The sequence below is a fragment of the Narcine bancroftii genome, chromosome 2, assembly GCF_036971445.1.
Source record: "Narcine bancroftii isolate sNarBan1 chromosome 2, sNarBan1.hap1, whole genome shotgun sequence".
Classification (NCBI taxonomy): Eukaryota; Metazoa; Chordata; class Chondrichthyes; order Torpediniformes; family Narcinidae; genus Narcine; species Narcine bancroftii.
In genome coordinates this window covers 98,527,948-98,540,639 of record NC_091470.1, presented here as the reverse complement: position 1 = coordinate 98,540,639, position 12,692 = coordinate 98,527,948, and the positions used below count along the sequence as shown (strand labels likewise).

The 12,692-nt window shown below is 46.4% G+C and overlaps 1 protein-coding gene across 1 annotated transcript in view; it reads right to left on the bottom strand.

Annotated features, from left to right (window-relative positions):
- Positions 1-1,225: 1,225 nt before the first annotated feature.
- npc1l1 (NPC1-like 1) overlaps positions 1,226-12,692 on the bottom strand; it is a 49,259-nt gene continuing 37,792 nt past the window's right edge. The window contains exons 15-19 of the mRNA XM_069917629.1: positions 12,048-12,198; positions 9,883-10,114; positions 7,846-7,959; positions 7,114-7,276; positions 1,226-3,705 (exon numbers count right to left, since the gene is read on the bottom strand). Coding sequence (XP_069773730.1) covers positions 3,458-3,705; positions 7,114-7,276; positions 7,846-7,959; positions 9,883-10,114; positions 12,048-12,198 — 908 coding nt within the window. The 3' untranslated portion in view covers positions 1,226-3,457. The remainder of the gene's footprint in view (positions 3,706-7,113; positions 7,277-7,845; positions 7,960-9,882; positions 10,115-12,047; positions 12,199-12,692) is intronic.

The window sequence follows — 12,692 nt, the reverse complement described above, 5'->3', positions numbered from 1 at the left end:
CCTTCCAAAATGCATCACTTTACACTTATCCGCATTGAACTCCATCTGCCACTTTTCACCCAACTCCGCAGCCTGTCTGTATCCTGTTGTAACCTAAGACAACCTTTAACACTATCCACAACACCTCCAATCTTTGTATCATGTGCAAGATTACTGACCCATCCATATACTTCTTCATCCAGGTCACATAAAAATTACAAAGAGCAGGGGTCCCAGAACGGATCCCTGTGGAACTCAGGAGCAATGTCCAACCACAGGACCTCCTCAGCTGGATGGAAGGGAATGTGCACAGCAATATCCCAGCTCTGCTGACTACTTGCTCATTACTCCACCAACATCAGCACACACATAACCTGGAATTTGGGCTATGTATAAACTGGTTCCATCTCCTGCACAACAACCCTTATTTAAAAAAAATTAGTGGGTAAAAACACAAATGCTGAAGGATCTCAGCAGGTTTCAGACTTCCATAGGAGGTAAAGTTATATATCCCATGTCGGTAATTTACCTCCTATAAAAATCCATGATTTTTAACATCAATCTCAGCGTCTGCAGACCTTTCGTGTTTCACTCAGTGTTATTGGTAAGGCTCCTCGAATTGTGAAAATTGGAAATAAATAGCTTTCTCACTCCACACATGCCTGTATTTTGTAAAATCAAAGTTGAACAAATTACTAAAATCTGTGAAGGACAATACTTTAAAATCTTTTGAATATGCAACATTATTAAGACACATGATACATTAAGTTATTAAAGTGCAGTTTGTACAAAGGTGGTGAATCAGTGATTTCGGAGCAATCGAGAGTTCCTGTTACTGTTATCACTTTAAAACCAGTTTTGTTTCTCTTTTTTCTTCCTTCTTCCCCTTATCTCCCTTTAATTTGAAGAGTCAGCTGTGGTGAGTGGATTTTGTGGGTTCCTTTAATTTTTTTTCTTAGGTTAAAACATCCAAGTGCTCACTCAAGTGATCTTTGATCATTGATGTGCATTTCCTTCCCTCTGCCCCCCCACCCCCTCCATCACTGCAGTTGTACAGGGCCCCATCACAGCAGTTGTACGATCCTCCATTATTGCAGTTGTACAAGCCCCCCCCCCCCCCATTACTGCAGTCGTACGAGCCCCCATCACTGTAGTTGTAAGGTCTCCATCACTGCAATTGTACGAGCCCCCATCTCTACAGTTGTACAACCCCCCCCCCCCACCCCATCACTGCAGTTGTACGACCCTCCCATGACTGCAGTTATAACCAGGTGCTGTACAAAGTCTGGGCTCCATCCCTGCGTCACCCACCATGGTTGCAGGGATGAGAGGGGGAGGGTATTAATCTGAGGAGAAATTTAGTCTCCAGATGCAGAAGGATGAATAGGGATCTCATTGAAATGTATCAAAATGGAAATGGGGTTTGACAGGATAGACAATTTAATTGGCTGGAGTGTTTTCTTGAGTTAAAATAACAAAAATTGCCTTTAAATGAGATGAAATTACTTCAGCTAGAAAATAGTGAAACTTTGGAATTCGCTGCACAGGAGAGTTGTTGGCCATCTAGCCCTGTGTATATTTAATACAGATTGATAAATGTTTGGAATTGTGGAATATGGTGCAGGAACAGAGGAAGGAGAAGAGAAGCAGACACACTAGGGGCTATTGGGCTCATCCCTGCTCCTCTGTCCCTAGGCTTTCTGTGGGGGAGGGATGGGGACTCTTTGCAACATTGCTGGTGTCCAAAAGTCTTGCTCCCGATGACCCAGGGAGGCAGGCAGTAAAAAAAATTCTTAGATGCAAAATTAATTGCTGAGCTCTTGGATCTGCTAGTTGCCCTGGCGACACTTAGGGCTGGTGAGAAAAAGTGGGGATGTGGGTTAAACAATGGTTTATAATTGTAGAAGGTGGTTAATATTGATGCAGGCCTGCCTGGTGGGGTGGGGTGTGTGTGAAGGGGGTGTGTTAACTGCTGTCTGAACTAACTCCCCCTCCCCCAGCAAGCCAGGCCCATTGTGAGGATTTGGAGTTGGGGGGGAATTTGAGAATCGGTGGTCATTCTGATTCGTGGCACCTTCAGGGAAGGGAAAAACACGATGCTGGAGAAACTCAGCAGGTGTACTTCAGCAATGATAAAGATACATAACCAATGTTTCTGGCTTGAGCCCTTCTTCAAGGTATGGACAAAATGTAGACAGGCACCCGAACAAAATGGTGGGGGGGGGGAAGGGGCACAACACAGATCCGCAGACTTTTGTGTTATTGGTAAGGCTGTTAGAGTTGTGGAAGTAGGAAGTAAACAGCTTTCTCATTGCACACGTGCCTGTATTTTGCAAAATCAAAAGCATTAAAATTTGAAGGACATAAATTCTGTTTCATTGAAATCTTTTGAATATACGACATTTCTAAGATGTCGTGATGAATGACGTTATTAAAGTGCAGTTTGTACAAAGGTGGTGAATCAAAGTGATTTAACTTTAAAAATTTAGACATACAGCACGATAATGGGCCATTTTGGCTTTCAAGTCCGTGCCGCCCAATTTACACCCCATTAACCTACATTTTTGGGAGGAAATTGGATCCCCTGAGGAAAATCCATGCAGACACACGGAGAATGTACAAACTCCTTACAGACAGCATGGAATTCAAACTCCACTCTGGTCACGATTGCTGGCGCTGTAAAGGTGTTGCACTAACTGCTACTCCAATTGGTAGCTTTCTAATCTATCTCCTTCCCCCTCATTATTTTGTTCTGGATACATTTTTCTCATACCTCGATGAAGATCTCAAGCCTCAAACTTTGGTTACATATTTTTATCTTTGCTCTACAAATTACAAAGTTTCTCCAGCATTGTGCTTTTACTTCAACCACAGTGTCTGCAGATTTTGCCGTTTTATCCCCGGAGCCTATGAGAAACCAGTGCACGTTGTTTTTGACTGAGCTCCAAGCCGCTCCATTGAGGCCAGCTGACGTCTTGAGGATGAAGGTCGGGTGGAGAGCAACGTTTGTATTCAAGCCTCGCTACAAGAAGCCAGAATCTGGAGTCTCCGCGACAGGTTCTCACATCCTGGAATCGTCTCTGAGCTGGCCGGGAACCGGTGAGGGCAGCGTGTCTGGGAGCTCAGTCAGGGGAGATGTGGAACTGCTGTCGAGGTCTGGGTTACAGTGAGGATGGACATGTGGAAAGTTGCGACAGGAACTGCAGACGGCAGCAGCAATCAACAAGAGGGGCAGCAAACAGAGTAAAGACCAGGTGTGATCCGACAGGGAGGTTGAATTCCTGATGTATCGGGTTGGGTGTAGTACAGGAGGCATTATGTCCATGTTGAATCTTCCATTGGTTTAACCAGTAACTGTTTAATTCCAGTGATAACTTCATTAGGAGCATTAATTCCAAAGGACTCCTTCCAGCTCATGATTGGTTTTCCATCTGTTAACGTCCCAGCTTTACTGTACTGAACAGAATGTGAACAGGTTTCAAAATGAAGTGACTGAGGGCTCCGTACAGTTTGTGTGCATTTCGGTGGCTGTGGATTCCTTCTCCGAAGAAGCCCCTTTGTGTTCTCCTGGCCTGGCCTTTCCTTTGAGATGGTCATTCGGCAGAGATTGTCCATTTACAGCGAGACTGTTATGGTTGGGATGGTAACCGTTGCAATGTTTACTGACTGCTGGAAGCTCTGAGGCTGCCTGGTTCTGCGAGAGTGCCTCAGCATTAACGCTCGGCCCTGAAAATGGATGAGCATAAGGACATAAGGACGAGGAGCAGGAGTCAGCCATCTGACCCACTGAAACCGGTTCTAACGTTCAACCAGATCATGTGAATTCAGTTCTACTAATCCACCTGTAATTCCCCCATTCTTCAAAACTCTAGCTGTATCTTAAACAACTCTGTAGTGGAGAGAGCGGAGAGCACCACGTTTCTTAACTAGTGACCTGTCGTGGACCCTTAACATCTCCTCACTTGTCAGGAAGGCATAACAGTGACTGCACTTCCTGAGAAGACTGAACCGGGCAAGGATACCAGCCACCAATATGTCAACCTATCCAGAGCGTCCTGGCCGGCTGCGTCACAGTGTGGACTGGTTGCCGCAGAGAAATGGATCAATGGAGTCCACGAGATCTACAGGGGTAATTGTCTGAAGAGGACCTCTTCCACCCTGCACTCAGCATCTTTCAGCTGCTCCTGTTAGGGAAGAGATCCAGGAGAATCAGGGCTAGCACCACTAGGTTGAGGAACAGCTTCTTCTCACAGGCAGTGAGAACGCTGAACAACCAAAAGAACTGCTCACACTAAACCTCCGGGACCCTCATATGTACAAAACAATATTTATTTATTTGTGTATATGAATATTTGTCCCACATATGTATTGTTCGTCTTTATGTGTCTTATGTCTGAGTATGTGTCTGCATGTTTTGCACCAAGGACCGGAGAAACGCTATTTTGTCAGGTTATACTTGTACAATCAAATGTCAATAAAGTTTAAATATATGTAATGAGGTAGTCTCAACTACTTCCTTGGGCAGAGAATTCCACATATTGTTAGGTAAAAACATCATGAGCTGGGAATGTAGAGGGAGTCACCCAGTGCTGGGCCGTAACAAGATGCAGTTGTGACCTTGTACTCTCAAGATAAGAGTGGGGATGACAAATTGATGTGCAGGAGGCTAGCAGAGAGGGACAGCAACAGTTTATTCATTGGACAATGTCATGGTATGATAATTTACTAAGTACGTATCCTAAGGTATATAAAAAACACCACTTGCTGATAACGGAAGAATGCGCCTTCTCCAACTAACACTGTTAGTTGCAAGTGTTACAATCCGGCAATAAAGAACAAAGAACCTTGATTTCGACTCAGTCTGGTGTTTGACTCACTCATTCATGAACAAAGCAGACCTAACAATATTCACCAGTCTCTGGAAGAAATGGTTCCTCCTCACCTCTGTCTTAAATCTCCTCCCCCAGATATGGAGGCTTTGTCCCTGGTCCCAGAATCACATTCATTAATGCTTTGGCTAACGTAACCTCTAAACGCTGCTGTAAATGCTCTGCTTCAATGATAGAAGAAGTTCAATGCGCCCACGCGAGGTCTCTTTCCAATACCTCCCCCCCACCCCAATCCTTCCTGTCACAATGATGCAGCTGGCAGATCTGTGACCTCACAGCCCCAAGGGCCTAGGTTCAACCCTGTCCTTGGGCACTGTCTGTGTGGAGTTTGCACTTTCTCCCTGCGGGAGACTGGTTGAAGAGGTGCCAGGTATCCGGACCAAGATGCAAGAGGGTTCCAAAGTGGGAGGGTCTCCTAAGGGGCCCTGGGCGCGGAAGGCTTCTTGATCATGTCAGAGCTTTGGATCTGGAGCTCGGCTCGCCAACGGTTTGGACTGTGTGGTTGCGGGAGCACCAAAGGCGAATCCATTCAGCAACTCTGAAGGAACTTTCAATTGTTCCTCTTTCTCTGACTATCTGATAGTGAAGGGTTGAATGCCTCAAGGCAGACTAAATGAAATTTTGTGTAATATTACCATATTTTTACAGATATAACGTGTAATATTGAGTGTGGGAAAGTCAAACCGGCAATTGAAAGTGGGCATGGGAATATAATAGCAGCATTGAAAGAACACGCACAATTAATAGCGGCCATGAGAAAATGCAATTTATAGCAAACGTGGGAATATTATAGCCACCATTAGAATGTAATAGCGCCAATGAAAGAACGCGCACAATTTAGAGAGGGTGTGGGAAATTTGATCTTGGGAATATCTCTTTGTACTGAATACCATGGTATTCCTATAAACAGGCCATCTGCCTAGGACAGTGCACCTTATCAGTGTTAATTGCCCAGGCCCATTCCTAAAGGAGGGGATTAACATATCAAGGGCCTCTGATTTGAGACGTTAGAATTAAAATCCTGCTTAGCTCTGAAGTCTGTCTTCGATCAATTTAATTGATTCATCTCCAAAAAGCTTCTTAACTATATAATGGGCAATTGACACCGCTGGGGGAAGGTTGTTTGGGTGTTAATTGTGGGAGATTAACTGTGGCAGATACTGGTATTTCTCTCATGTCCCATTTAAATGCAAATTGATTTTCCCAGTTGGAATTTAGAATACCACAACTGCATGGAATATATGCGTGTGCGTGTTGTATGAAAATATTTTTACACAATTTATGATTTTCTGAACATTATATGCATGTGCACATTATATGAGTGAAAATATGGTCTGTCTACTTTATTACATGACAATAAAAGGTACTTGAAATCTTGAAATAATTGTCTGCTGTAGATCACCCTGAGTGGGGTCATGTCAGTTGATGGGAACATGGGGGGAATAAATTGGGGTGATGTAGGATATCTAAAAATGGTAACTTCATGGTCAGCATGGATTTATTGCTTAAAAAAGAACTCATTTTGTCTTGCAGCATCCTTAGGAGGTAAAGATATATATGCAACATTTTGAGCCAGAGCCCTTCTTCAAGGCCTGACATGAGCTGGCATGTGCCTGAATTAAAAGGCTGGGGAGAAAGAAAGAGTAGGGGAGGAGGAGCACAGACCAACAGGCAAAAGGAGATAAATTGGACGTGGCTAGGAGAAAAGGAGAGGAAAGGTGGGAATTGATCGCGGGTGCCGTGGCTCCGTGAATGCAGAGCTGGGGGAAAGGAAAGAGAGAGAGAGAGCGAAAGGAGAGAAATCAACACCTTTTACCTGTTGGTCTATGACCCTCCTGCTCTTTCTTTCCTTCACCCAGCCTTTTAATTCAGGCGCCTGCCTGCTTTATACTTATACCTTATGAAAGGGCTCAGGCCCAAAACGTCACTCATACATCGTTTTACCTCCAATGGACACTGCGAGACCGGGGCTGGGTTCCTCCAGCATTTCTGTGATTTTACTGCAATCACAGTGTTCGCAAACTTCCATGTTTCACGGCACAGATTACTTGTGCTGAAGGTCTTATTAACAAGATGTGCCTGCGATTCTCCCCAAGTAGCTATCTGACAGTCTTACAACCTGTGGGCAGCAAATTCCAGACTACCTTCCAAAGCCTCCAGCCACTGTGTGGTTGTCCCCTTCCATTTCATCCCATTACAGACCCCACCCCACTCCATCTCTAATGATGGGAATTGTTGTACTCACCAAAGTAGCTGAGCAGGACGGGGAGAAAGACCAGACCGTGGACCAAACCCAGCAGCGTGATCACCAGGTTGAGGCGGAAAAAGAATATTTGGATGAGTTGAGCTTTGGCAAAGTACAGCACGATGACTCCAGGTAGGTTGGTCAAAGCAACACCTGCAAACACCTGGAAAAAACAGAGCAGGATGCCAGGTGAGTGATGGCATACCCCAGCCCACGGTGGTGAAATCTCCTCATTCGTATGCAGAGCATGGGCAAGGGCTGCAGTGGATGGAGGCTGCATGCTCTCCCCATGGCTGTGTGGGGATCCCAGGGTGAGCTGATATATTAGCAGGCCCCACGTCCCCACGTCCCACGGGGCTTTGTTCCACATCCAACATCCCACAGGTTCTCCCCCCACCATCCCACACAGTCACCCTCACCCCATCCCACAGGGTTTCTCTCCCTCCCCCCCTACATCCCACACCCCCATTCCAAAGACATGGGGGACGGGAGTTTAACTCCCCTTTATTCCCCCGTGAACCCCACCCATCCCCCAAGCCTGTACACTCCCCCACCCAGCTCACTCCCCAGGAATGGACTCCACTCCCCCCGCAGGGATCCCACTACCACCACAGCGGGTATACACCCCCACCAGCAGGTACACCACTCCCTCCCCAGAAGGAACATCACCTTCCCAGCAGGGACAGCCCCCCCCTCCCAGCAGGTCCACCACCCCTTCCCCAGCCAACATACCGCACTGCCCATGGTCACTGTGGCCTCCTTTGCCCGCTCCACTTTATTCTCCTTGGTGCTGACCGCAAAGGAACGTGTGAGGTGAGAGACAAACTCCACAGACATGCCCACAGCCTGACGGGTAGAACAGAGGGGTGAGAGTTCAGCCTCCCAGAAATGCTACTGGACGAGGATATTCAGCCCCTCGTTGTTCTGTATCTTCATCCAGCCATTGGTGGTCAGTATAACTTTCCTCCACTAACTCCAACTCCCAGAACACTAGGATGTTGCCCAGACTTCAGGAACTGAGTTACAGGTTCAACTGGTTAGGGCTTGATTCCATGGAGCGTAGTGTTAGGTAAAAACATCATGTTAGGTCTGCTTTGTTCATGAATGAGTGAGTCAAACACCAGACTGAGTCGAAATCAAGGTTCTTTGTTCTTTATTGCCGGATTGTAACACTTGCAACTAACAGTGTTAGTTGGAGAAGGCGCATTCTTCCGTTATCAGCAAGTGGTGTTTTTTATATACCTTAGGATACGTACTTAGTAAATTATCATACCATGACATTGTCCAATGAATAAACTGTTGCTGTCCCTCTCTGCTAGCCTCCTGCACATCAATTTGTCATCCCCACTCTTATCTTGAGAGTACAAGGTCACAACTGCATCTTGTTACGGCCCAGCACTGGGTGACTCCCTCTACATTCCCAGCTCATGATGTTTTTACCTAACAGTAGTAGAAAGAGGGGCATGCAAAATTATAATATTTACAGTAAACCTAGGTCGGCTTTTTTCCACTGAGAGTAGGACATGGATTAAGGGTGAAAGGGGAAATGTTTCGGGGGAATTTTCTTCACACAGAGAGTGGTGGGAGTGTGGAATGGAATGCGGGCTCAATTTTAATATTTCAGAAGAATTTGGACAGGAACATAGTGGTATGGAGGGCTATGGACTGGATGCAGGTCAAGTGGGATCAGGCAGAAAAATAGATCAGGACAGACTAGATGGGTCAAAGGGCCTGTTTCTCTGCTGTAATGCTCTATGGCTCTAACATCCAAAAGGCCAGAAATCTCAGCGACTGAGTTTCCACAATCCCACAATTCTTCAGTTCAAACTATAACCCAGCATATGGCAACATGCCCCTAAGCCTCCTTGACCTCCTCCCACCCCTCACTGCCCCCCTCTTTGCATTCTCAGCACACTTTGGATAGGTGGGACTTGAGCCATGAATGAATGATTCACTTCATAAATCAGTGTTGGTACACCATGCTTAAAATGTTCCTGCCTTTCACACATCTCAGTGGCACCTTTATCACTTAAGATTTTCAAATCTGATTAACAATTGCTAAAAACAGTCCTTCCAAGTGAAGCAACATTTCATTTATGAATCGTCTACTGCATCCGGTGCTCCCATTTTGGTCTCCTCTATATCAGAGAGACTGGACGCAGACTGGGAGATCACTTCATTGAGCAATAGCGTGGATCTTCCAGCGACCACCTATTTCCTGCCCTATTCCCTTCCTGACGTGTCTGTCCATGGTCTCATGCGCTGCCAGACTGAGACCACCCGCAAATTGGGGAAACAATCTAACGTCTGGGCTCCCTATAACTGGATGGCATTAACATTTACTTCTCTGGCTTCTGTTAGAAAACACCACCCCCTCTCCCCTCCCCCACCATCTTCATCCCTTTCCCTCCTTTCACTTAGCTAAAATCAATTCTCACTTTCCCTCTTAACATTCCCTCTTAACACCTTTTGGCTCTTGGTCTGGACTTCTCCACCCTCCAATTCTTCTTCCATTCTTCAATTCAGACATCTGCCTGTTTTTTTGCTGATGAAGAAGGGTTCAGGGCCGAAACGTCGGTAATTAACCTTAATCTCCTTAAGGACACTGCGAGACCGGCTGAGTTCCTCCAGCATTTACTGTGTGTTTTTACTGAAATCCTAGATGAACCATCCCAATGGTTCAACTGAAATGTGACATGCAATGGTGCAAGCGGGGTGAGACCTGCTCTCTGGTATGAGCGGATCTTCTGAAAGGACATTAGAGCTTACCGTGACCAGGTTGATGAGAGACACAGCATTGAAGTCAATGTTCCACAGGGTCATTGCTCCCACAGTGTCCACAATGATCATGATTATAGTGAGGAGGTTCAGGATGCCAGACTGGATGTCCATCCCCAGCAGAATGCAGCACACCACGAAGGTGGGGATCAGACAGATGCCGATGTTGAAAATCCCTTCAGTCACCACGGTCAGGTACTGTTCGTAAAACACATAGGTGATCCTGTGGTCCAGGAGAATAAGAACCTGAGTCAGTGGGTCTGGAACACCACACAGCAGTGCACGTAATCCCATACATGCTCATGTACACGCATACCCACCCATGTTCCCACTTTCAAGCACACATGGAGGTACACAAACACATCAATGTATGGCCACCCAGTCACACATTCCTAAATACATGCACATAAATACACCCTCACTCCCAAACACACACGTGCCCTCTCATAGAAACACAAAAATACACAATCACATTCTCTCACACACACACTTAACCAGGCTCCCACATACATACAGACAAGCACTCCTATAAACATACAAAACTACCACACTCACACACACACGTGTACGTGAGCGAACACACGCACACACGTACGTGAGCGAACACACGCACACATAGCATAGAATATAGGAGCTGGGAGGTGATGTTGAGACTGTTCAAGGCATTGGTGAGGCCAAGTTTGGAATACTGTGTGCAGTTCTGGTCTCCAAATTAAAGGAAGGATATCAATAAGGTAGAGAGGGTGCAGAAAAGATTTACTAAAATGTTGCCTGGATTGCAGTATCAAGAATACGGAGAAAGATTGAGTAGACTGGGTCTTTATTCATTGGAGCGTAGAAGGTTGAGGGGGGATTTGATAGAGGTATATAAAATTATGAGGGGAATAGATAGAGTAGATGTGAATAGGCTCTTCCCCTTGAGGGTAGGAGAGATTGGAACGGGTAAAAGCTTTAGAAGTAATGTAAGAGGAAGCTTCTTCACTCAGAGAGTGGTGGCTGAGTGGAATGACCTTCCGGAAAAGGTAATTGCAGCAGGGTCAATTTTGTCATTTAAGAGGAGGTTGGATGAGCACATGGATGTGAGGGGGTTGGAGGGTCATGGGCAGGGAGCAGGTAGGTGGAATTAATGGAGTTCACTTAAATCAGTGCGGACTAGAAGGACTGATATGGCCCGTTTCCGTACTGTAATTGTTATATGGTTATAAGATTCCCCTGGTCTTCACCTACCACCCCATCAGACTCTGTGTCCAACATGTCCTCCTCCGCCATTGACGCCACCTAACTTGTGATCCCACCACCAGATACATATTCTCCTCTCCTCTCTTCTCCACCTTCCCCAGGGACTGCTTCCTCTGTGACTCCCTCATCCACTCCTCCCTCCCCACCAATTGTCCACCTGGCACCCACCCCTGTGACCACAGGAGATGCTCTACTTGCAGCCACACCTTCTCCCTCACCACCATTCAGGGCCCCAAAAAGTCCTGAAGCAACACTTCACTTGTGAATCTGCAGGGTTCATCTACTGCATCCGGTGCTCCTGTTGTAGTCTCCTCTACATCAGAGACACTGGACACAGACTGGGAGATCGCTTTGAGCACATTGGCTCTGTCCGCCATAATCGCGTGGATCTCCCAGTGGCCAACCATTTCGATTCCCTGTCCCATTCCCTTGATGACATATCTGTCCATAATCTCATGCATGGCCACACTGAGACCACCCATAAATTGGAAGCAGAACAACACCTCATCTTCCAACTGGATGACATTAACATCGACTTTTCTAGTTTCCGTTAACTCCCCCCCCCCCCCACCTTGTTCCCCCCATCACCTTTTGCCCAGCTCTGTCTCTCTTCCCTTTTCCCTCTGTTTCCTTTCACAGGAACCAAATCAATTCTTATCTTTCTTCTTATCATATCCAATTAACACCTGTTGTTGATCTGGATCCCTCCCCCCGCCAGTCTTCCCTCTTTATTCAGATGCCTTCCTGTTTTTTTGCTTATTCCTTGAAGAAGGGCTCAGGCCTGAAACGTCGGTACCTGCAATACATCTTTACCTCCTACGGACTCTGCGAGACCGGATGAGATCCCCCATCATTTCTGTGTATTTTTACTTGAAAGAATCTAAGTACCCAGTTAATCAGCTTGAACAAAAACATACGTGTAAGGGAAGACTTCAAAGTTGGGGTCTGTTCCCGGAACCTTCCTCAAGCTTTCTGTTATACTGTCTGCCAGCTCACGAGCTGTCCTCAGCGCAGCGGTGTATTCCAGTGAGTTCTTCAGAGGCACATGGTACGCCATGAATCTGGAGGCTGGTAAACAACAGATTATGAGAAATTAACCCAAGGCAAGAGGAGCACTGGCATAGAACGCAGACCATGTTCAGGTGAGGAGATCTCCCCTCAATTTCTGTGGGGACACAACTCTTCCCTCCATAAGGAGCAAAGTTCCAGGGCTGAGCCAGTCATATTGTGTGGAGATTGAAGAGAATACACCTTTGTATCTTCTAGCATTGGAATAGAGGCGAGTTCAATCTCAGGTGACGTTGAGATGGCTTGGTGGGAGAGACGTTCCCGCAACATGAGTGGCTGTCCACCTTGTGATGTGGTGAGAAGAGGCGGCACAGTTGGTATAGTGGTTAGCATAACCCTGCTGCAGCGCCAGCGGTTGGGACCGGGGTTCAAATCCCATGCTGCCTGTAAGGAGTTTGTACGTTTTCCCGTGTCTGTGTGGGTTTTCCCCGGGGACTCCAGTTCCCTCCCACCGTTCAAAAACGTAACGAGGGTCGTAGCTTCATTGGGTGCAA